Source organism: Neolamprologus brichardi, chromosome 20, assembly GCF_056152115.1.
Source record: "Neolamprologus brichardi isolate AB-2024 chromosome 20, ASM5615211v1, whole genome shotgun sequence".
Lineage (NCBI taxonomy): Eukaryota > Metazoa > Chordata > Actinopteri > Cichliformes > Cichlidae > Neolamprologus > Neolamprologus brichardi.
Window position 1 is genome coordinate 8,544,839 of NC_142123.1, and position 25,219 is coordinate 8,570,057.

Genomic DNA, 25,219 nt, shown 5'->3' on the forward strand with positions numbered 1-25,219 from the left:
AGTTTCTCTCCTCATTTCCATGTTTCCCCCCATGTCTTATTCTTATTTAATCCGTCACTCCCGTCACCCTCAGTCCATTTCCAGCTCGTGCATTTCCTCTATCCTACCTTCTGTTTATCCCTCTCTTTTTTTCCCTCCCTCTTTCCCACCTCCAATCTTTTCCCTTCCTCTACCTCTTTATTCTCAGGGGCGTCCCTGACCCCATTCATTCATCTCTCTTCAAGACAGTGGATCCGCTTTCAGCGATTACTCTACATGCCCCACTCTCTCAACCCGTCGCTGTGTTTTCCAACCACTTTTCACACACACACACACACACACACACACACACACACGCACAATTCCCATTCCCTTTCTCTCTACTTTCTCTTTTGTCTCGCTCCAACCTATTGCCCGAGGGGAGTGATTGACAAGCAAGCGGGGGTCTTGTAAAGGGGAGTTTCTGATTGGTGGCAAGGGAGATGAAAAGGATAAAGCCTCCTGGACCTGCCCCGTCTACACTGCAAAAAACAAAAAAGTATTAATTGTGACTCATCTTGTGCTCAGTATGAAGGTTCCAACAAGCTTCTCTGGCTCACTGGAGTTTTAGCTGTCTGTGTTTGTTCAGGAAAGAACCATCCAAAATTTAGATGGAACCAAAAACCCAAAACGATATAAAAATGAGGTAGGCCGGCAAAAGTAAATGTAATATTTAAATGGCTTGGCACTCTCACTCTTACCCAGCGAAGTGTGCGCCAAGCTTGAAAAGATTTATGCTCTGTATGCCTCCCACCGCTTGTTAAATTACACACATTTTAACGCAAGCAGCTCAATTCATGTTGTAGCAGGACTTTTGATTTATACCATCTTCAATGCAACTCGACTGAACTGTGATGCACTCCCATTTGTTAACACGGCCAACAAAAGGAGCTTAAAAAGGAGGGTTGTTTGTGCTCTTTTAAGACAGATGTAGCTAATTAAAACTAATGATGTAACAGAATAAGGAAATCACCCTAAAACTGGAGGGTTTGTGGGTATACAATAACAGATGTTGAAATCGGAAAGCCAGCAGTTTCTCCTGCCTCGAGAGCTGAGCGCAATAAAATGAACAATGCACATTCAGCTGCTTGTCTGGCTTTTCTTCCCATCATGCTAGAGACACCTCACAAAATGTGTCATTTATGATTTCTCAAAACGAATCAACAGTAGTCCTTTTGACACAAAAAATGTATATGAAGTACATGTTATGCATATTATGCAGTGAAACTATATTCTCTGTTAACACTGATGGAAGTGACTAACATCATCTTCTAGGTTTTTTATGTATGTGTATGTCTACCTTGGTTCAGTTAAAACTGTCTGAACACCGCCACCACCTGGTCAAAATGGTGTATGACAGTTTAATTACCTAATCTTCATAACTTAAAGCCAGTTTGACCTATGTTGACTGTTAGGGGATATGGGGTGTGTGTGAGGTCGCGACCAAAAACAGAGTGTGCATGCAACATAAACATAGTTTATGGTATATCCATGTATGTATAAAACAAATTTAATGTCTTTAATGCATAATAAGAAATAACATAAAGAAAAGAAAAAGAAAAATGCAGTTGAGTGCAGCCATCTTTAACAGAATCAGTGCATAAATATGCAACAAGAGCAAGCAAAGAGGTCTGGAAACAGCTGTGTTGTTGCACTTGCTAAGCACAGAACAGACCTCGGGAGCAGATGATTCTGCTGACGTCTTCATCATATGACTCATACAAGTGCAAATACACACAGCAGCCCTAAACATACTCACTTTGAGACTTAAACCTACCTGTCCCCCACTGCATGAGCCAGAGAAGTGTGTGTGTATGTGTGTGTGTTGGTATATGCATGGATGCAACATAACAGGGAAAATAACAATTGAGCAAAACTATTAAATGTAGTTTAGTACACATTTTTGCATAACTGCAAAGCGTGCAGAATATAAGCATAAAAAAGTTTTGTATCATTTCTATCATAGATCTATTGGATGGATCAGAAAATCCATTTTTATTTGAGCTGCGAGTCTTGCGGGCTTGAATCCTGATCAGGTTCACACTTTTGGAAATCAAACTCAATTCCAAGTCCTAAATCCACTTTTACTAAATCACATGAGGCTCGCTGAAGAAGTGTCGAATACACTGATAGCGTTTTGTGTTTAAACCAAATTCAACCTAAACTTGAAGGTTCATTTTTACGCCTACATTGGAAAAGTTTCATGATTGTAAAATATTTTACACAACTACATAGGACAAAATGTGCTGTAAGCATGTGGGATGCATGTTAAATGAAAACCAAAGCAGAGCACATCAAATGCTGAATGTGAAATCTTTCATGTTCTCATTTTATTTTTGTGGCATCCAGGGCCGTGCAGAGACGTTTAAAGGGGCGGGTGCTCAAAGTTAAAAAGGGGCACATTGAACCAGGCTGAATAACAACAACGCACATTCATCAAGAATCTAATATGGGATCGCATCATACTATATCACTGTTGTGAGGTGGCGACAAGGCAAAGCAAACGTAGCCTATGTTTTACCTGATGGGTACAATGTTTCTGTTGAGGGGTTGCTGCTGCTCCTGCTGCTGATAGTGCTGGAGGGCAGGGCTGTGTTGATCTGAGACTGTAGACATTAAAAAGTCCATAGGAGAGATGGTAGCTGATTAAACAAGTGTCATGAGATAATAACAAAATGCAAAGATTGGTGACAGCGCTTGGAACCATAAGGCAACAAAAAACTGTGAGAAATAAATTAGGCTCTGCCTGTGAATCACTCTTTGCTTCTCTTCTTCCTTCCATCCCATCATTTCATATATCACTCTCCACTTGCTGTCTATCTGAGAACAAGGCACAACTTGCTATTGCAATAAACTATAATCTAATTATCCACACCTAAAAACTCTTGCACTTAATCTATAATAAAATGATGACAGAAAAATGTTATAGCACTGCCTTTAGTAGCCTCACACAGCTCCTACTGTTTCCTCCTCATGTCCTTACCAGTCATGTCTGGACAATGTTATATCATGAGTAATAATTTTAAAAAATCCATATACATAAAACAAACACATGCACGCACACAGTGACATTTTAGACCTTCAGAATACTGTATATACTATGGGCATGACGGTGCTGATCCAGAATCCTTACATTATTATTTATTACTAGAGCTACAATAATAAAGCAATGAGGAGGGGGAAGTAATAAATATGAAATAATGTATTTATGTTGATTCCATTTGTTTCACTATCCACTCTGTGCAGGGGGGAAGCTTATTACATTTTTAAACTGTAGAGATACAATAATTTTACTGCTGTAAAATCCAAATTTTGTCTTATTTAAAATATAAATCTAATATAATCTGCTTCTTAATGTATGTTCTTTAAAATACAGCATGTTTTTTTAAATATTATAATAATGCATAATTATGTGGACATGCATATTAAATCGTTTTTAGTGAAATATAATCCCCCCAGAAAAGCAGGAAAAGCCCTGTAACTTACTTTAAAACTAAATATGTTCCCTAAAACGGTGACAGAGCTACAGACCCATGACAGCCTTACCCAGTGAGCTAGCAGCTATGACCAGCACTACTTGTGCAGTTAATAAAAGGACAGGGAATGTTCGTCGCGCTGTTGCAAACACAGCACGCTCATTTGTTTCAGTTCGTCAAATTGCCACAAGACAACTTACCAACGTGTACGTAATAAGCTAATACTCCTGGGTGCTATACACTACAGTGTACGCTGTACACCTACTTACTGGTTTTGTCGCATCAGTCTGTATGGAAGAAATATAGTAAGTCTGTGTCTCTGAGTTAACTTGTGTTTCTCCTACAGCTCCGGACTGCAAAAAATGCGCGTGCTCTTTGTGAGCTCGTTCCCGGCTCATAACCAGCGCGTTCTGCCGTCAAGGGCGATCATTGGTTAAATGTGATCATGTGACTGATGCAAGCCAAATCCTTTTATTTAGCAAAACTGTGATTAATAGTATATATTATTGTTGAGGGGCACAGACAGGACTCTGCACGCCCACACACATAAAAAAATAAAATAAATAAAAACCTTTTTAAAATTGCCTCAATAAAAGGGCACTTTGGGCACCCATCAGGAAAGGGGCGGGTGCTCAAGCCCCTCCAGCCCCCCCCCCCCCCCCCCCCTCTGCACGTGCCTGGTGGCATCGATCAGTTAAAAAACAAATGATCTGACAGGACTGTCTCCTCAGTTAAAAACAAGAGGTTTCAATTGCATGAATGGCAGCATATTCCTCAAAATCCTGAAAATATTATTTGCCATTAACGGTGCCTTCACAGATGTCATATGAGTCAATCTGAGGTCTTTGTAATCAGCCCTGAAGAAAATCTATCTTCCTACAAAATACTTTCAAATTACCAAGAGGACCATTAAAAAGTCGCCCATGCTTTCATCCCATCATGTTTGCATTACTGTAATTCCCTCTACTCCTACAGGTCTCAGCCAAAGTCCATCTCCCTCCTTCGCCTCAAAAATCAGGAACCAGACTTTGATCAAAATCCAAAAGATAAGACTGTGTAGTATTGGGAGGACTCCCACTGGTTACCATTTAGATAGCTAGTTAACTTTAATATATTTATTAACTTATTTTGAGGCTTACATCTTACACCTTATGAGCTGAGCCTCTGTGAGCAGTTTTCTCACACTCAATCATAAACTTACTCAAAAAATCTGTATGTCTGTTCTTAATGCGTAAAGATCCCAACTGCTCAGTATTAGCGTTCGGCCTTGTCTCGTACTTCACACTTTTCTGGGAATTTTCCCAGACAAGTGTAATACAGCGGCTACGTGCTTGCTGCTGACTGTGGCTGAACTATGTCATCTATGACAGATAGCGCTGACAGCGGCTCATTACAGGAATTTACAGACAGTTTATGGAAAGTAGGAAGCGCGTCATTAAATTGCTCCGTTGGCTCGCATTTATTGGCAGGCATTTATGGCTGCAAATATCACGCGTTTATAGCAACTTTTTTGTGGATGAGATCGTGTACTCTGTGAGGCTTTAAATGGCTCAGAATGATAAACGCTGTGGTTTTTTGTGAAAGTCACTCAGTTGTTTTGTGTTGTGCCTCGACAGGAAGACGCATCGCCACTGCGTGGGCTTTGACCATCACTCGCTGTCCTTATACTGTCTTGGGAGTAATAGTGCAAAAAGCTGACAGTAACAGGAGGTAGAAGATATCTTGTCACTGGAAAAATCCATGAACCAAGTAAATGATTTTTACCCTTAAGAAACAGCGTTCTGCCTGTAAAGCTACTAATAAAAAGATGTGAATATAACCTCGACGCCCGAAAATCAGCTATAAAATGTAAAAAAAAAATGTGAATCCAGAATAATTTGCAGAACATTAATAATAATGATTCAACAAATTACGTGTTTAAGCCGGAATTTTTTTTTTTTAAATCATGTTTTAAATCATTAACTCATTCGACTTTGATTCCAGCAATATGTTACAAATAACACTGGGAACGAAACATATTTATAGCTTCTTTTAACAACATCTTAGTTTTCAACTCAATATCCGAATGAAATTAATTTTAAGTTTATCTGATCATTATAATTATTTCGTTAATCTGTTGTTAAGATGAGATGATTAGGAATCATTTATGTGGTGGAATTTTTGTATTAATGCTCACTTACCTCCATGGAATTTCCCATAATTGACCGCATGGGCTCTTATCTAAGCTACACGCTAATTGCTGACCTTAGCCAATAGTGAAATTCTCCACTAATGGCATTATCATGCGCTAAACCGATTTGTCTGTGCTCCCTCCATTAATTAAAACAAGACCAATTATCCAAGCCATCACCATCACTTCTTTTTACAGATATTTATTTTAATCATGCAGCTATTATATCTACTAACTCACATCCTCTTTGTTTCACTTTGAAAGCATGTTTTTTAAAAAAAATAAATAAAAATACAACTGATGCAGTCATTAATAATCTATTGCTCCCACACGTGTAAGCACCACAGCTTTTAAAGTCATGACAACATTTAACAGTGAGAAGGAAAACTAATAGCAAGAGTGTGCAGTGTGCACGCACATGTGTGTGAGTAGACAAACAAATTATTTTGGGTGAGGCATTTCCAGCCAAGCAACAGTTTAATTGAGTTGCAGGCCAGCATGCAACTGCACAGAAAATCGGATGTGACCTTCAAATTTCCTAATTCGAGTCCACATAGAGGCCATGTGATGGCCGCTCCTGCAGCCACTAGATAGTCACTAACCCCGTGTAGTTATTTCAGTTTTCATACATATAGCCTGAGCTGGCGAAAGTGCACGCACTCTTTACGTAAGTAGAAGCACAGATACTTGTCTTACAGATGGCGGCATGTTTTAGGTCATTGTCATGCTGGAAGACCCATCCGATCCGTAACCCATCTTCAGTGTTCTGGCTGTGGAAGGAGGCTCTTGTCCAATGTTTGCCACATGAGCACAGAACCAATCTGTGGGAGCCAAAATTCAAGCTGGGTGGGATCTAATACATTTTCCACTCAATGACATTTTTTTCCCATGGATTTTTGGTTCATATTCTGTCTCTCTGCATTAAAAATGAAACTACCATAACAATTAGAGTCTGTTTATTTCTTTCAAACTCACACATCCATTGCACATTTCTCCAACTGTATCGTGTTTCATAAAGTCACAATCACACATCTGCATCTGTATAGAATTAAAAATGACTGAATGCTCCAGTTTTCAAACCAGTTTACTGAGCAAAACAAGGATGACAGAGTTGTGCGTCATTTACAGTACACAGGTATACAGCTATACATCGACAGCAGAGATATATAAGAAGGCGCGGGGTTAAAGTCGCAAGGTATCAACAAAGCACAGGGCCTTATAAAATATCAAGATGGTGTCTTATTTTTCCTGGAGCACTGCAGACTCAATAACTATTTCATGAAAGCAAATAAAACCATAAGTTTGGCTTGAGTCAGAGTTAACGAACGCTTTTCTTCTATAAATGAGGGTCAGAAGAGGAAATAAATGATCAGCAAAAGGGAGAGGGGGTCTACACAAGGGAAAAAGACAAATTACACATGACACTAGCGGGGTTGTATCCTCAGTGAAGGATCACTGTTAGCAGCATACAGTGAAGTGTACATATCTGTGCAGTGAGCGAGTTATTGTTGAATCCAAGGGCAGCGGGGAGCAGAGCATGAGAGGATTTATGTATAAAACATCAGTATCAGTATCACCATCTGTCAGACACTGAAGCTCGAGACAAACATACAGTGAGAGAATCTGTCATGCTTATTTTTAAGTCTGCAGAAGGGGAAAAACACACACAAACTGCGGGTGCACAGATGTGTGTAGGCGAGAGTTTGGCAGTGTTATTTACATTCAGATGGACAAATACACTTACGGAGCAGAGGTGCAGAGATTTTCATTAGAGGGGAATTAGTAGGAGCTCGGCTGTAAATAATGCATGCAGCAAATGCAAAGCAAGGTCTCCAGATGGAATTTCACTTGGTATGATCAAAAGGTTCAACAGATGAAGTTAGTGTTTGACTGCATTCCTGACTATTCTGCAGTCATCTTTATAGCTGTCTGGTTTGCAGACAACAAGCCTTCGTGACAATTCTTTTATGGGGAAAAATAATGTGAAAGTCCTTGGACTAGTTGTGCGACTACACTGTATAATATAGCCCTGAATAAAATAACAAACAGGGCCTATAAGGAGGGAGTCGGCATAAAAGACGGAGAACAGAATGAAGGATGGGTGACCGAGGTCAGGTGTTGGGGCCTGAGGCAGCAAACATGGCAGCAAGAGAAAGATAAAGCTAATGTAAGTCAGCATTGTTCTGTTTAGACATGGTTGCAGTGCAGTAGTGTAGTGTGTAAGAGGAAAACATGACAGTCTCTCTGCAGATCCTCTGCTTTAATACTGTGGTAATTACAGCAGCAGTTAACAGGACAGCTACTAAAATAAAAACAACACATTGTAAACGTCTCATTCCCTTTTCTAAAGAAAATAAACTAACGGGAAAAGTTTGCTTTTTTTTAAATCATACATTTACAGGGTCAAACAACATTTCATGCAGTGAAAAGTAAATCTGTCAGATATTTGTGATCAATAACACTGGACTGTATTATCATAGAATTTTAAAAAAAATTGCTATGGCACATTTGTTGGTCACATACAACAAAAACTGAACGATCAATGTTAGATCCTTATCATTTCACTCCCAAAATTTACAAATAGCATTTCTGGCATAAAAGTCATACATATAGTTATCATGCCATTTCATGCATGTCCTAAGATTGTGACACGATGCATTATGTTTGTCCATAACTGTCCGAAACAGCTGTTTCATAGTAACATCTGTGATTTGTCAAGCAGGATAATAATCATGTAAACACAGTGATTAAGACTCAGATGAAGAATATATATTCTGTACATTTCTCTCTATTTTTTATGACAATAAATATTTCCAAGTGTTGATAAATACAAGGTGGTAGATTTCCATGAATGGGGACATTTAACATTTGGAGAAGACTCATAAAAGTTGTTTTTCTTCCTTTAGGCAGTGACTAAACAGTTACATGTGTTCTAAAGAGGATTTAACTGTTGTTGGTGACATTGAGTAGATGGGTAATAAGTAATAAGGCAAGTCTTAATACAGATCAGTTGAGACAAACACCTTAATTATAACTTGGCACCAAATATAAATTAAAGCTACCGGCTAGTTCAGATTTGGGGATTATTATGTGAAAAGGACAAATACATTTAATTTATGGTTAGCAGATTCAAAAGGGCATACCAGCTCTGCCAATCTAACCGATTTAGATCCTGACGCCTGCTGTGCTTAAGGGAAAGACATTTTCTCCATCATGTAGTAACAAAACCAAAATTAAAAGAAACATTCTGACATTATGGGAAAATGTGCTTACTTGCTTTCTCATTGAGAGTTAAAATAAACAACAAACAAACAAACAAAAAAAACCCAACAGACTGATATCACCAGTAGCTTACTCATGTCTCCAGGCAACTGGAGGTTTCCAGGAAACCATCCAACCCCTTCCAAATACTGAGTTTAATGCCAAGTTTTTGTACTGAAACAAACAAGTTATAATGTTCCAATTAGCACACTTTAAAAATTCATAGGTGGACTTTGTTATCTTGATTTAGAGCCAGGCTTGCTCTTTTCTCACTCGTTGCGTTAAGATAATTAGCTAACTAACTAGCTGGGGAAAGCTAACTAGCTGTAGTAGCTTCCAATTTCTATACATCCAAAGGGTGCCAAGCAATATGTATATCATAGTGTAGTAGACTATATACCTTAAGTACTTGTTTAGTGTAGTGTAGTGTGTATTGTAAAGTGAATTTAACTGGCTAAGTCTTAAATCAAAAACGGCAAGTTATGCATTTTATGTTAAAGAACATGAATTGCTAGCAGCTATATTTTGCCATCTTCTGACCGCACATATATTGCCAAAATTTCTAACTGTAAAAATGACACGGTAACAGGCATATACTCCAAGAAACAGCAAACCATGTCCATCAGAAAAAAAGCTGCCGCTGCTGGCTAGCTAGCAATTGGCATGCAATCACTGTGAATGACTGCTGGTTAGTGGCATCGCCTCTTTTTCTATGTACAGAAGACTGACACAACTGAAATGCTGACAGGTAATTATGCAGCACATCTGTAGCTGTATTTGTAAGTGTGTGAAGAGATTCTAAGTACAAAAGCACACAGCTTGAGACAATGAAGATTTTCTCATCAGTCAGTAAGAAAGCAAATAAGCAGCAACCCAAATGTCAAAATATTTCTTTTACAGCAAACAAGCAGCTCAAATAGTCCAAGAAAATCTTTCAGTCCAGAAAAAACAGAACAGGGTCCACTTTATATATTGTAGTTACACTATTCATTGAAATAACCAGACAGTTAGAATATGTCACAATACACTGACAGGGAAATGCAGAAGCGGGACAGTGGGCAAGTGAAATGTCATAATTTGTTTTAATATTGCCAAAAAAGGTGTCAGCTAGACACACACAATACACATGGATATGGTGTGTGCGTAGGGAAGGCAGGGAGGTAGAGCCAATGGTGAAGGATGGGTGAATTATGTCGGGGCTATAGTTGCCTGATGGGGGGAAGGTTAAGGGTGTCCAGAGCGCTGTGGTAGAGCTCTCTCAATGCTCTCAGCAGATACAAACGACAAAACATTTGGTTGAAGAGATGAGGCAGTGGCTCCTGCAAGCAAGACAGACAAGAAGAAAGACTGAGAATATAGCAAGGGTATGTGAGGGAGTGAAAATACAGAGGAACAAAAATAACAATAAAACAACTGCTGGCTTCAAAATAAACTTCAGTTCTTTTCTGTCTGTTACAGATATGGTCAGAGGTGGCTCATCATGGGCATGAATATCATGGTAATTTCAGGCTTTCTTTGACATGTTCTTTTTCCAGAGTGTAATGAATGCACAGCATAGATCTTTAATGACTTAAAAGAAAACAGGAACAGGGTACATAAGTTTGAATTTATCTTGGATTTTCTCTAATCCTCCACACAATTAGAGAAAATTAATTATTCCACCCTGGAAAAAGACCAGTTTAAAAAAAATCATTAAAAGCCTCAAAGTACTAGGATGTTCATGCATTAACGCAGTGGTTTCCAAAGTTTTTTTGCTAGGCCCCCCTGTTTTGTCCAAACGTAAACGGCGTTTCAAATCACCGAAAATGGAGATTTTTAAAACTCCTTTTTTGCGTTTACGTGTGGACGAGGAATACAGAGTTCGTCACGCAACGTCAAAGTTATGTGCCTTTTTTCACGTCACGCTGTGTGCACATTATTGTTTACATGAGATGAATTGCAGAATGGCAGATAGAGACAAAATACTGTTAATCTGACTATCTGCAGGTTTTACACGCAGTTACTGTCCCTCCGTTTAGAAAGGCAGCAGTGTCACGGTGTGATTATTTTACGTGTAGTTGTTTTTTCCTGTGTAATAATATTCAACATTGCTATCAATACATTTTTCAAAAAATGCCTCTCTGTGCAAAATGGGTTTAAAAACATAAACAGCTGTGGGAAATCGTTTGTCTGGGATTTGAACCGGGGGAACAAATCGTGGCAGGATCAGCCTGATGTTATTTGTATCCCACTGTAACTTTACTGTATAAAGAGCTAACATCTCCAAAATGTCTCCAGTAGTTAGTCATTACAACAAGTGTTTGTGAACTAAAAATCAAGAATGTGGGATACTGTTTGTCCATGATTTGAACAGCCCAGCGTGTGCTCCCGACGAAGGGAAAACCAATTCTGCAGGGAAGACCTACCTTGGCACTTGTGCAGGTGAAACCAAAGGGAAGATATGTTTCACCATATTTTCTAGTCTTTGGCTTATTGTAGTTGGTTTGGAAACATATTCAGCTATTCAGCTTCATCTCTTGCTTTGCGTTTCTGTGGGCGCCCCATGCTAGCAGTGTCCAAGCGTTTTGTTTTTTTGCCCCCCTTTTTCATACTGCGCCCCCCCTGCCATGGCTCTGCGCCCCCCCTAGGGGGCGGGCCCCACACTTTGGGAAGGTCTGCATTAATGAATGAGTCTATGCAATCTTCTGAGCACAACTGTATGTAAATGTAGTGTATAAGAAGAAAGGGAACACACAAACACACAAGAAAAATCACACAAACGCATAAGCAAATAGATTTTGCAGCATTCACACATAATCAGAAAACCCTACTGTAAGCATATTTGCTGTGGTAATATAGAATTCAGAAAATGATTAAGTGTATGTATACAGACAAATATAAAATCTACTTCTTGTGGGACAATATGTATAATATAATCAAGTTAATTTGTACACACTCCCCTCTGTAAGTACACACATACATATATGAGTACATCCTTACCCCCAGCACGTGGACCCGGTTGTAGTAGGAGCTAAAGTCTTTACTGAGCGACACGAGAAATTTACAGATCTGAGAAACACAAACATGTATGAGTTACATAAAGATCTGCAACAGCGGACGTATCCACCTTTTCTGTTATTGCTCTTACCTGTTCAGTTTTTATGTTCACTCTGGCTCCACCCCCTTCGCTATCCAGAGCCTGTCCCGATTGTTCAAGCAGCTCCGAGAATGGAATGAGGTAATTGAACAGGAGAAGCCATTCACCCTGTCAGTTGAAACACAGTCACATGGTAGCGCTGTAGGATTAACACTGCATTACTAAAATTTAGAAGTTACAGTTTCTAATATAATTAAAATTAAGAAAAATAATCAAATTGTAGAGAACAGCATATCGTAGGAGACACTAAAGTGGCACCTCTTCTTTCAGAGCAGAGAAGTCCAGCTGGGAGTCCTCTGGGATTTCTGGGTAAAGACCTGCAGTTAAAGAGTCAGGAAAACTAAATGTAGAAACATTGTGATAGATTTTACATTACATGTTCAACATTATAGACATATTGATTGAACCCAAGAGACCAAGCAATTAGCCAAGTATCCCTTCATTTAGCTGTGGATGAAAGCTTTCATTCTTTTGGACCCTGAATATCAAGGACTCTGCACTTATTTAGGTTTATTGTCATTTTTTAGAAATAACTCTCCCAGTCATCACAGGCATTTACTCTTCATCTAAAACTCATATTACCTTTGGTGTACCACAAGGATCAGTTTTAGGCCACATATAAAATTCTGTTTAAAATGATGGTGCTTCAAATCATCCGATGTCAGCATCCTTATTCACTGCTAGTTTGTTTTTAACCTTTAACCAGGAAGTGAAACTCTTGAGATGGGCCCAGAACCACTGTGTTGCCAAGGTGTCACCCCTTAGAACAGCTGACCCAGCTTCTTCTTCAGCAAAACACCTGAAAATCATCATTGTTGTTCCCTTTTTTTCACATCTTAACATGGAGTTCACCTGCAGAATAGAAGCAATTCCGGAACAATTTGATCCAGCTCAAAGCTTAGCCCTACCTAAGCTTTGAGCTGGATTTTCCAGATTTATCAGATGACATCACTCAGATCCTGGTTTCTCATGGATTTTAAGATCTGATTGACACACGTGTGTAAAGCACTTTTTTGTCTGACTTGCTTTTTTTTCTTTGCTATTATTTTTTTTGATTGTTTTTGTTCTGGCTTCTTAATATTCATAACAACATTTTGTGTTTTGCATGTCCTTGGATACCACCCTAAAGCAGCTAACCTTTCTTATAACTGTGACAGAAATAAAATGCTCCACATGCAACATTATCCACCCACTGAGCAATATCGATTTCTGATTTATTTATGCAACAAAGCATCACAGTCCCGCTGAACTATAAATAAAGCTCGTTCTGGCTTTTAATAAAACTCTTTTTCTCTTCAGACTGGGTGAGGTTAAAGGAAGACTGCAATCATTGGCCAAAATGATCTGAGTTACGGGAACATTTATTTACAGAAAAGCACAGCTCTCACCTTTCTCCACTCCTCTCTCGTAGCTGTCAAACAGAGTGTGCAATCGGGCGCAGTTATACATCACAAACACTCCTCCTCTGGGCCCCTTGGTCGACACACCGCCTTCCCTCTTGACGTCCAGCGTCACCTAAACATACGGCTGTCAGTCAGTCTGACTTAGCGCATTAGAGCATGGCTGCTTGAAAGGAAACAGTGCTGTACTGATGACTCACAGGACTAGTGTGGACAGTCGACAGCAGCTCGAATCTGACTGTAGCAGAGGTCATGACCTTGATGATGTCATCCCACGTCTGACCTTCAAGAGGAGGAAGCACTTGTCTTCAGTTAATTCAGTTTACTTACAGTCTATATGCACAATGAGAATGCGCATAAACACACACACCTTCTACTTGATCTCCATATTTCATCTCGGAGGCCTCTTTCATCTGACCTCTTCTCAACCTGGAGGAGAGAAGGAAGAATAGAAGGCTCATTAATACAGGGAACCGAGCTAAAAATACACCACAATTACACGCAGACGAAGAAAAGCATCAACAGCGTCTTATTCATCACATCTGCAACGTTAAGGTGCAGGGAAGATGATGGTAAGAGTGTTATTGGTGAAAACAAACACATCTGGTGGGGATCTGGGCAGGGTGTGCGGAGGAGTAACAGAAATGACATGAGTATGTCACAAAAAGGACGAGATAGAACAAGGGATAAAACAAAAAAAAAGAGGCAGAAGCACAGAAAGAGGAATTGATGTGTCTTACTGCAAGTACTGTGCAGAAGTCAGGTGTGAACCAGGAGTCTTCACAGGCCCACAAACAAGATGCCTCTGCAGAAACAGAAAGCAGAACAGGTAAAAATAGGAACCCTTCATCACTGTGTGTGTGTGTGTGTGTGTGTGTAGCTACCTGTGTGTGTTTGGCTCCGCTGGCTCTCCACAGCATTGCTATCTGCTGCTGGCGGAACTCATCTTGACAGGAAGTCACATGTAACGCTGTTACCATGGCTGCCTATGAAAGAGGCAGTGACAAAATTAAAATCAGTGCTTTGTCTGCCCGTTTTATTTTGGGGGTTTTTTTATTAATAATTTTATATTAAAAACAAAGACATGGAGTGTGTTTGTCTCACTGTGCAGTCAGCTGTGGATAGGTCCAGTTGTGCCAATTGGGAAACGCCGTCCCTGTTAACTAAAACAGGACAACAGTCTGTCAGCTGTTATTATACAATATGAAATCTCTGTTATCTCATTCATCTTTTATCTAAGCTAAGCTGCATCAATGCAGTTTTATTACTTTGGGAACTAAGCTTGCTGGCTTTCTTGGAATAAGTAGGTACCCCTCAGACACACACACACACACACACACACACTGGAGAAAGTTGACTTAGCTTAACATAAACATAAAACAGTCTTCTAAGCTCACTAATTAAACGGGAATGTTATAATTATGAGTGCCGCAAGTTATTCTTGGCCAGGTGAGAAGCTTGCCGGAGTCTCCTGGCAACCAAACTGGAAACACGAAGTTTGAGGAGGTCACTGGCTCAGCAAGAAGCAATTCTGGCACAAATCCTCAGATAAAAATAAAACAGAGCTTGATTTATTTGAGTGGACTGCTATTAGCTTCAGTAAAGAGAAAACTGCCAGTTTCATTTTTTTATTTTTTTTTGGACAAGCAGGAAGATGAGATATAGAGATTTCTAGACCTTGACACAAAAAGCAACAACTGATCAAAAATATTTACTCTGGATTTGGATAAACTGATCATTCTTCATGATGAGGTGTAAATGAAGGCCTGTGGTAAGCAAGGGAACAACGGGGAAAAGCGCTCAGACTCACCCGTGCAGGTGCCAAGGCTGGGGTCGTATCCCGGCAGCCCCTCCTCTTGAAAAACTTGCTTCAGGTTGATCCTGAGTGCTCCTTCGTTCTCTCCCTCCTCTGCTTTCCTCCCTCCCCCTCCGCTAGCTCTCCTGCCTCTCTCCATTTCCCTCTCTCTGTATTGAGACTTCTCTAGCGAGTCCTGAATCTTCTCCTCCCGCTCTTCATTCGTCCAATTAGCCGGGGCTGTCGGCCAATCGATTCCCAGAGCTCGGAGGAAACTGATGATGTCGCTGTCTTCAGGAAGTGTGGGGCAGAAGGACACGGCATATCTAAGACAGGGAAAGGGATTAATTAACAGTAGCATCTATTAATGGTTAATTGATTAGTCTATAGATTATCAAGAAGACAATGGTAAAATCTTTCAAATGTCCACTAATGCAAAAAAGAGAAAAATCAGCTAATTGTCACATTTGGGAAGCAGAAAACAGTTAATTAAGGGAATTTTCCAGTGTTATGATGACTGTGTTATTAATTCATTTTGAATGAGAGAAAAATTAAAACCAAGAGGATTTTAAAAGCCCAACATTTCTGGCAAGGTTTACAAGGTCCAGATCCATTAACCAGACTCACCCCTGTCTTCTCAGCAGTGCCCCCATGTGGTCAGCCAGAAGAACAGTCCTCAGCTGGCCTAAACTCATTGTGTCAGGACTGGGTGTGTTGGGCTTAGGGTGCAGTGCGGGACAGTTGAGCATCACACAGCCCTGCCTCTGACTCAAGGGCTTCAGGTACTCTGCAGCTCCACCCGCCAGAACGGCCCTGAATGTGGCAGCCCGATCCACCCGTACCCTTAGACCTTCACCCATCACCTCCCCACCAGCCACAGGGAGAACCCCACTACCACGAAGGGACAGCACTCTGGACATCACTGCTGGAGGGACCTGGGAGGATGTAAAAATAGATATAGGATGTCACATACAAGCTATAAGAAAAGTATAATGTATGAAGGGCGTTTTTATTGTTTTTATAAGTATTAATGGTTGTCTGATGCATGATACAGTCATGCAGTTATAATCACACATTCCTCCCCTAGCATTAGCATTGTATTAAAGAATATTTGCAAAGAGGTTTGTCAACTTGGGGGGCATTTTATGACTCTGATCTCTCATTTGAGTCTAATGTCATGCAATCCTTCTTCATTCAGCTTAGACAGATATCAAAAATCAATTAATTCAAAATCCTGCTGACAGGCACCAGTCCTTGCAATCATTCTTTGGCTACCTGTTAGATTTAAAAATTAATTTTAACATTTTATTCCTGGACTTTAAACCCCTACATAGTCTGTCCCCTGCCTATATCTATGAGATGTTATTTTAAATGAGCATGGCTGCTGCCCACTAACAACGCATGTTCTTGTTAGTAGTCTGTAAAGCTTGTTTAGTCACTAAAGATGATAGAGGCTTTGCAGTCCAGGTCTCACAACTTTGGATTTCCCTGCCTGAGCATCTCATCCAGGATAATTTTGTAACCTCTTTTAAATCTCTTAAAGCACATGTTAATCATCCGCTTTCTATAACTGCTCATGCGGAATCTTTTTCATTTTTAAGACCCAAATGTGTATAAATGTTTGTTTTTCCTTCTTTTTCCTTAATCTTTTGAATTTTTAATTGTTTTTAAATTCCCACTGTAGTCATGCTTAACTCCAACTTTTCATATTTGTTGCTTTTATTATTGCTAAGCACTTTGTAACATTGTTTTAAAAAGTGCTTCAAGTTTTATTTGTTCTACACACATTTTTTCAAATAAAGAAAATGCACACCATTCTCAGTATGTCTCAGTGGAAAAAAAAAAACATTAGATAATGGAGTCTGCTTTAGAAATCAATGCCAGTGCATCTCTACACTGTAAACAAATCAAGTGCACTGTGGAACATAACACATGCACAAGGATACAAACAAATATGTACTAATCTGTTTCTTTTTTTAATCTTTGCATTGCCATATTTTATGGCTGAAGAGAACAAGCTTTAAACAGGGTCTTTTTGTGCTCTGTGTAACCCAAGTTGCAGCACAGCCAGCTTGGCCTTTCTGTCTATCTGACCTATATTGTATGTGTCAGTCATGGGTTAATAATTACTGCTGCAGGCTGTTAGTGCCTGGTCAATGATGATGTTGGAGCAGTGTCAGCAACCTGATCATTCCACGGTACCAGGCCCTCTTAGTATCATTCAGATGTACCTACTGTTTTGCGAATTTAGGTGTTATTTGTGACACCGTGTGGCATTCACGGGCAGTCGGAATCACCTGAGCACTTTAAAGCAGATAGTTCCGGTCCCTCGCTCCTATTGGTCGAGTCACGTTCCAAACAGCTGAAAACACCTTTATTCATTTTTAATATCACTGTATAACTGCGCGAAACGAACTAGCACTAACATAAACACACTAGTGCCGAGGAAGTACACCGCTTAGCGGAAGAATAAAATAAAGAGCCGTTTATCGGAACTTAAATGTGTATTCCCGCTGTCTGGTGACAGCGTCCGGTTTGACTAGATTTAAGAAGCGTGTTCAGAAAGCGCATTGAGCGGCTTAGATACTATTTAGCGCTATGTTGAAATAACAGCACACTCTGAGATTAGCATGGAGTCACACATAGGCTAATATATCCAACAGGTATCAGTCAAACCAACCTGTCCGTCCGCGTACAGCGTGTTAAGCATCGTGGTCGGCGACAAGAAGTCCCTGTTTCGTAGATTTTTAGCGCTGCTCTCCTTAAACCAAAGCTTCTCCGGTTCAGGGAATACCCTGTCACCGTTTACACGGCTGGAACCGTGGACATCTTCACGCTTCCCCCGCAACGCGGAGCTCAGAGCACGGACTGTAGGGGTGATGCGAAGGGGCGAGAGCTCCTCGATGTTCTCCATCATCACCACCACCACAGCACAAACAGGTGAGCTTTCTACCAGTCAGCTCATTCACCCTCTCCTCATATCTTGTGTCAAGGCGTCGTCCCGCTGCTCGCGTTGACACGGGCGAAGATGAGCCTGATTTTGGGTTACGCTAGCCGCACGGTTGCTCGCTGGTTGATGTCAGATGTTGCGCTGCATTGCCTGTTTTCCTCTTTGCGGAACTAGTGAAATGTAATCTGTGTTTTCCTACGACATACATTCGCGTGTCGGACCAGCATGGCGCCATCCAGTGTTAGGTGAAATAACTGCAGTAGTTGTGCCCCAAAATTTGTGCATACTGCTCTCTGTACTGAGAATCTGGAATTTTGTTAGGGTTTGGGCTCGCCACCTCTGATCCAGTGAGGGAGAAGGGTCAATCATAAGGTGAGCCCACAACTCAAAAGTTGACCCTGGTCTTAGAAACCCAACATCATGAAATCCTTCCATCAGGGGTGAAGTTTAGTTAGATCATTTTCTTATTGCTTACCTTTTTTTTTTTGCTAATACAACCATAAATAGCTTTGTGTGTAGAAACTTAACATGCAGCAATTTTCACATTAGTCATCTAAACAAATGGGTTTTTTTAAGATTGTAAATAAAGTTATGGGTAGCACAAATGAAGGTCCTTACAGCAGTTCAAAGACATGCAGTTAGTGCGGTTAGGTGAATTGGTGATTCTATATTAGCCGTAGGTGTAAATGTGAGTATGAATGGTTGTCAACCTAGCAGAGCAGCTTTTCAGTTATTAAATACAAAGCTGAGTGCAGAGAAAACCACAAACAAGTAGCAGCTGAAGACAGCTGCAGCAAAAGCCTGGCAGAATATCTCAAAGGAAAAAACACAGCATCGGTGATGTTCGTGGGTTCCAGGCATCAGGCAGTTACTAACTGCAAAGGAATTTCATCCAAGTATTAAAAAGGTAACCCGTATATTTAAAAGTTTGTAATTTTGCCCAAGTAATGTTTGATCATTTTGATAGGTGTATAGAGGCAAAATTATCAAAAATTGTCTCTGTCAAACAAATTATGGACCTAAAGACATGGAGATCCCATTATCTCTATGATTTAAAGATTTCTGTCTGAATAATGGAAGTATGTTTCCAACATGAACTAACAACAATAATAAACCCTCTAATGCTTTTTTTTTTTTTAAAGATTATGTTGTATCTATGCTCTACCAAAGCGCCACCATAATAGGAGCTGCAAATGCTCTAAAAACTTGAGCCTATAGTCATTGTATTATTTCACGTCCACTGTGCCGAAGCTCAGAGACAAACTGCAGAAAATGTGTCATTGTCCCATTAATGACATGCTGCATTTCGAGCAAAGAAAAGGAAAACAACAATGATGAAGCTAGTGTCAGTGACGGGCACCTAGCTTGGAGAAAAGTCCTCCTGCAACTGCACACAGGTGCTGGAGGACATCCATCTGCAGAGGTCAATGGACCATAACAGGAAAATGCCTTATAATGTCAGCTCACAACCATGACTGAAATAATCAGTTGATGAAACTACAAGAAAAAGCATGAAGTCTTGGAGTGCTATCTAGTTCCCTGCACTTTCTGCCTGATCAGACCGCCGACTGTCTGACAGCTGTCAAGTGCCTCAGTCCACATTTCTTCTTATTATAAACTACTAAGGTGATATTCAATGACATCAAAATGCTTTTGTCATGGAGGAGAAAGACTGATGCATATTTTTTACATTTTGTTTTAGCACTGAAACATATTTAACTCTCAGTAAGGTGTTTTATAGGCTAGAAATAAGTCAGTGTAACAAAGAAACTTTAATTGTCTGAGCTGCCGTTGAGGCAGATAATGCACTGCACATTACACTTGGAAATTTGATTTCACTCTAGAAATGACAGACAAAATGGATTTAGTAAATGTGAGCAACAAACAGGACTTCATGTTTGACATGGCTTAACACCTCTCGTGTGAACATGCAGCAGCCTTCGGTTCACAGGAAAGGGATGAGTCAGTATAGCGCTGACGTCTGGATGTCCTGATGGTGTGCAGTTAGACGTGCAAAGTCTTGCTTTCCTGTGTCCTAAAAACAAAATGAAGCTTAATGGTTCAGTGTTTGGCTAGCACTCTGGCTGCATTAATCACACTGAACTGAAATAAGGTTTTTTTAAAAAGTGTCTTTACTTCTGTTTATCCCGGCTCCCTTAAGTGCTGCTGGTCAGATAAATATGGCAAACACTTTATAGTTCTTGATGTTCTAAAGCTACAGCAGCAGCAGAGAGCTTCGACACTCTCATCTGATACAGGCAACTCTAACATTTTAAGTTTGTTCAAACAAAAGAAGACTTTTTAAATGTAAAGTAGGGAAATGAGCCTATCTTCTATTAACCTCTGGCTACATTAGCCGTAGGCTCAGGGACAAAGACTGCCCTCTGTAGGACGAGTATAGCTAAGAAAAAACTACTGACTTGAATCACACACTCGGTTAGTTTAACTCTCACTGTCACTCATAACTGACCGAGAGCTTATAACTAATCTGAGAAATGAAGGGATCATTTCAGGAAAAGACTCCGTTTCCTTATCCTAAAGATTTGTTCTTTTGAAGGAATGATTTGGAACTGGGCAGTGCAGAGCGACTGCAGCAGCTGTGCTGTAATACTGCTCCTGCCTTGATTTTATTTTTATTTTTTGGGGGGGGGGAGGTCAAGTTTTCTGGTTCTGCATTTGCATGATGTCCAAGCCTGTTGTCCTATATTTACTTTTTTGCCTCGGGGAAGTACCTGATCTGTTATCTGTTGGTTCACAAAGGTCCATCTACAGTACAGTGGATTACACAATACAACCCTTCACTTTATCACGAACCTGTTTTAGCCCAAACATTGCTGTAACATAAGACTTGCCTTAAAAGCACATTAAATAACATGCCTAAACTTAAACTGCAAATATTTACACCAAGTAGGTCTGCCATGTGTTACCATACACCTGCAGACAGACCTGCTCTGATTGGATGATATATTTGCTCATCATTGTTAGTTTTATTGAGCCTTTCCAGTGTTGTTTAGCCAGAGAGTTAGACTTTGACTTCTTTCATTCAGAGTCAGAGTACAATCAGAATACATATCATAAACAATATGTGATACTGGGATGTCCTTTGCTTAGCAACATAAAATCCATTAGGAGAGGTTGTTATAGTTAAATAAAAGTAAATTAAACTAGATGTTAAGAAATATTTTAGTTTGTGTGTTGTTGTGTGTAATATTTTTTAAATGACTTTTGAGAGCAATTAAAACTAACTGAGGCAATTTTGTGCACTACAATAATTAAATAAAGTAAAGCTGTGAAGAAAATATCCCTAGTTTTAGTATCTGTTTGTTTAGTTTAAAAGGAAAGTATTAAAACTTGAGTCATGAGGTGTTGAAAGACTGTTGGAGACTCTGAATGTCTACAATACTATGACACAATTTGAGTGAACTGCTTTCCAAAAGTTGTTTTTATTGTAATACCTGTACTAATTTTCCTAACTCTAGCCTCTGACACATGCCCTCCATACAATAATAATTAGACTTAAACCAAGAGTGAAACTAATTAAACCGAAACTAAAACAAACCTTTTTTTAACGATAAAAACAAACATGAAATAAGGAAGCATCCTCTGGAAACTAAATAGAAATTAAAGAACAGTAATAGAATCCAGTAAATACGAATAAGACTACAAATCTGTAATAACTTTGCTAGAAGGTGAGATTTGTAAATGACTATTTGTTTTCGCAGTATTTTGGCTGTTTATCGGTGTTTTTTAGTGTGTTTACTAGGGTTGAGAGTGACTGGCGTGACGTGGATGACGGTATCAGGAGTTTTAAAGGGGGGATGAGGGGGTGGGAGACAAATTCTCCTCTTTTTGCACGTCGTCTTTCGGCGGAGCTGTATGACGCACGGGGTGCAAAGATTAAATAAGTCTTTTTAAAACTGTGTTTGTGTGATTTTGTTTGTTTATTTTTGGTTTTTAGTAAGGTGAGACGTGTTGTTGGGGTAATTTAACGCAACCCCAGGATGCACAACTGGCAGGAGAACGAAATCCGAAGACTGCTGAGGATCCGCAACTTGATCGCGGGCACGGCGAGAACTCCGCGGTTTACCGGCGGATAAACAGCTGCTGGCGGAGAGGGTCGTCCGCGGGTCACTGTACCACGAGCAGAAGACCCGCTGCGGGACCGAGCGCGTCGGCTAGCTGATACGTAGACAGCGACGTAATCTTCGAAATGCCCAGGCGGGGAACCCTGTGAAGCGCTATCCCCAGCACCTACACCCGCCACGCCCACCTCCGCACCGAAGTGCAGTCAGGGACGAAATGGACGACAGAGAGCTCAGCAAGCACCTGGGCCCAGCGGAGGTGGATTACGACGAGGACCAGTACAGTCCACCAGAACACGTGCACACAATCAGCCCCGTGAGTTTGATTCTGTTGTAGGGCAAGTTTGCAGGGGCGGTGCTAGATGCTATCAATCAAGCGCTGGTATCAGTATCAGATCGATTCTAGTGCAACAGGGTCAATACTTAGTTTCTGTCCTCGAAGTTCAGTACTTCTAAACCGAATTGTTAATTTTTATTTTTTAAGAATAGAAAAAAAACTTTAAACTGCACTCTAAAAAATGTCTGAACCATTCTGTTGAATGTCTTTATTTGTAGCCTTCAGCACACTGAAACAACAAGCTTGTTTGACGTTTGAACTTCTATGGAGACCAGTGCATTTAGATTCCAGTAAAAATCACTAAAATAGTATAGAGTGTGAATTGGTCGTGAGGTGCAGATATCACATAGACTGGTTTAAACACACTACTGCACAGGAGGTTTTGGTCCATTTACACTTTACTCTGTTTATATTCTCTATACAGGTCTGGCTCCACAGAATAGCTCAAGCCTTTTACAGCAGGTAGTGAGGTCTGTGGGAGCTACATCATTTTTTCTGTGCACATTGAAAACCTACAACAAAGCCCAAGCATTCATGGCTATTCGTCAGTTTTCAAATTATCAGCAAAGACCATGCAGAGGTGTTTATTATTATCCCAAATAGTTTTGATGTTGGGGTTTAGTGGAAAGGACTTTCTGAAATTGATCGGCATGCCCTTGGATGTTCTCAGTATTTAGGTGTAGGTGGGCTTCATTGTTGCACACACATTGTCTTTGAACACAAATTTTCACTGATGAAGTCAGACCAGCATGTTTGTAAGAATAAAACAGTTGGATCCACTCTGTCAGATAAGCTAGTTTTTAAAAGAATGCCATCAGATTCCTGCACACATTTAAACTGACCTCTGGCCAGTATTTGGGTCTCCAGTTCTTTATCTAATCTGTAGGAAATCTGCATAAGGAACAGTATTACTTATTCAATATTCTGTCCTTATCAGGAGGCTCTTTTATTGCTGGAGTTTGTTCTATTCACCAGAGTAGATTTGAAGGGACGACTGTTAGACCGGTGGCCATAGTTTCACTTTGAGCAGACAGATGAAAGGGTGTCTCTGTCTTCTAATTGCATGCTGCAATGTCTTTGTTTTACAGCACACGCAATTCCATCAGAGAGAAGGAAAACGCCGGTGATGGAGGAAGTCTCCACATCAGTATTGGCGACGGACGCCCAGATCAGAGAGATGGACGCCTGTTTGCAGAGGTTAAAGGAGCATGAGAGGGAAATGAAGAACAGTCTCATGAGCCAGTTCATAGCCATGAATGAAAGAATAGGATGTGACACCTCAAACTTGTGAAAGACTACTGTCCAAGTTTCCTTTGCCTTTGGCTCCTTCAGGCAGCTGACTGACTCGTTCTTGTGAGAATGGCACTTGTTCACCAGCTGTCCAGTGCCTCAGCCTAAATTAACCTCAACTCTGTTCAGTTGTAGCTACTACTGATCCAGGTCATGTTCACACTTTTATTTTCTGTGAATTGATTTCAGTCGTTAGTTAACCAGTACATGCTTTTAGATGCATACTGTAATTCAGTTTTATTGTACCAGCAAAGCAAACGTAGAAAATGAATAGCTGGTCTTTCTGGTTCTGCCTTTGCTTTTTGATAACACAGCCTACTGTGGAAGACTAAATTGAGTGGCTTTCCTTGTGTCAAAGAGTGCTGTGTGTTTTCTTTTCTTTTAAATTTCCCTGAGCGCGCTCACCTTCTGTGTAGCTGTGTGTAACTCAGATTTTCATTTTGTCTACAAATGACTGTAAGCAAGAAAGAAAATGCAGTAGGCATGTTTGGCTTTTCTGAAAAATTCTTTTCTATAGAAATGCAGGTGGTTTGATCTACATTCCTCTTCACTCTCAGTGCTTTTGAACCTTTTAAGCTTCACCATCATGCTTCTGGGATCTGAGTTGTGTGAGTCTGAAAATCTGCATTTGGTGGATTAATACCTGCAGTGTGAACATAAAATAGAAGATAGCTGAGTTAGTCTAGTGTCTGACACGCGGGTGGGTGTATTCCTCCACCATCCAGGCTGAACATGTTTGAGTGAACACTGAAATGTAACACAAAGTAGGAGTGCGCTCAGCTCCAGATCTTAAACATGTATCGCGTGCCCGGTCTTGACAAATATGAAAACAAACAGAATACAGGCACGAGACGAGAAACATTCATTTTGCTTACCAAATATTGAAAGCATATTTTGGCTGAGACATCGTCAGGATAGTCTGATGTATAATAAGATGAAATAATATTTTAGAATATAGTATAATAATTGTATAGAAATATGAGGTGAGGTCCAATCCCCAATCAACAAAGAGGACACACCGGCACGATAGAGAGCAGGTTAACCACCCAGATGAGAAAACCGCCATGAAAGAACAAAACAAAAAACATCACGTCATCATCCACAGTTAAATACTACAATAAGTTATAGCAGAATAAAAATCTAATAGACTTGTATGAAGCTTTATCCCAATATGTTTGTCTTTATTTTGAACCGACCAAAACAGAATCTCTTATGAAGCCAAATATGAGCTCTGCTTGTTGAAAGGTTTCACCCTCTTTTACAGGGTCGGTGATGGCAGGTGTGGACTCGTGCGCTAAACACGG

The 25,219-nt window shown here is 40.2% G+C and overlaps 2 protein-coding genes across 2 annotated transcripts; one reads left to right on the forward strand and one right to left on the reverse strand.

Annotated features, from left to right (window-relative positions):
- Nucleotides 1-6,660: 6,660 nt before the first annotated feature.
- On the reverse strand, nucleotides 6,661-18,400 carry dalrd3 (DALR anticodon binding domain containing 3). Its single transcript, XM_006785391.2, has 13 exons — nucleotides 17,937-18,400; nucleotides 15,884-16,191; nucleotides 15,272-15,582; nucleotides 14,566-14,624; nucleotides 14,346-14,447; nucleotides 14,202-14,266; nucleotides 13,832-13,890; nucleotides 13,662-13,744; nucleotides 13,450-13,576; nucleotides 12,320-12,378; nucleotides 12,053-12,169; nucleotides 11,905-11,973; nucleotides 6,661-10,244 (listed from the first exon to the last, which is right to left on the reverse strand). Exons 1-13 carry the CDS (start codon nucleotides 18,171-18,173, stop codon nucleotides 10,125-10,127), a joined length of 1,716 nt encoding a protein of 571 aa, XP_006785454.2. The 5' UTR covers nucleotides 18,174-18,400; the 3' UTR covers nucleotides 6,661-10,124.
- A 3,718-nt stretch (nucleotides 18,401-22,118) lies between these two features.
- Nucleotides 22,119-24,499, forward strand: LOC102786630 (uncharacterized). The gene is made up of 3 exons (XM_087833533.1): nucleotides 22,119-22,300; nucleotides 22,386-22,608; nucleotides 23,714-24,499. The coding sequence occupies exons 1-3, from the start codon at nucleotides 22,208-22,210 to the stop codon at nucleotides 23,914-23,916; spliced, it is 519 nt and encodes a 172-aa protein (XP_087689659.1). The 5' UTR covers nucleotides 22,119-22,207; the 3' UTR covers nucleotides 23,917-24,499.
- The last annotated feature ends 720 nt before the right edge of the window (nucleotides 24,500-25,219 follow it).

Coding starts and splice junctions, on each gene's coding strand:
- dalrd3 (XM_006785391.2), bottom strand. CDS start 18,173: ATGATGGAGAACATCGAGGAGCTCTCGCCCCTTCGCATCACCCCTACA. Junction 13,577..13,661: donor CGACTGTCCACACTAGTCCT/GTGAGTCATCAG, acceptor CCGTATGTTTAG/GTGACGCTGGACGTCAAGAG. Junction 10,245..11,904: donor ACCGGGTCCACGTGCTGGGG/GTAAGGATGTAC, acceptor TCTTGCTTGCAG/GAGCCACTGCCTCATCTCTT.
- LOC102786630 (XM_087833533.1), top strand. CDS start 22,208: ATGCACAACTGGCAGGAGAACGAAATCCGAAGACTGCTGAGGATCCGC. Junction 22,301..22,385: donor CTCCGCGGTTTACCGGCGGA/TAAACAGCTGCT, acceptor CGCGTCGGCTAG/CTGATACGTAGACAGCGACG. Junction 22,609..23,713: donor GCACACAATCAGCCCCGTGA/GTTTGATTCTGT, acceptor TTTGTTTTACAG/CACACGCAATTCCATCAGAG.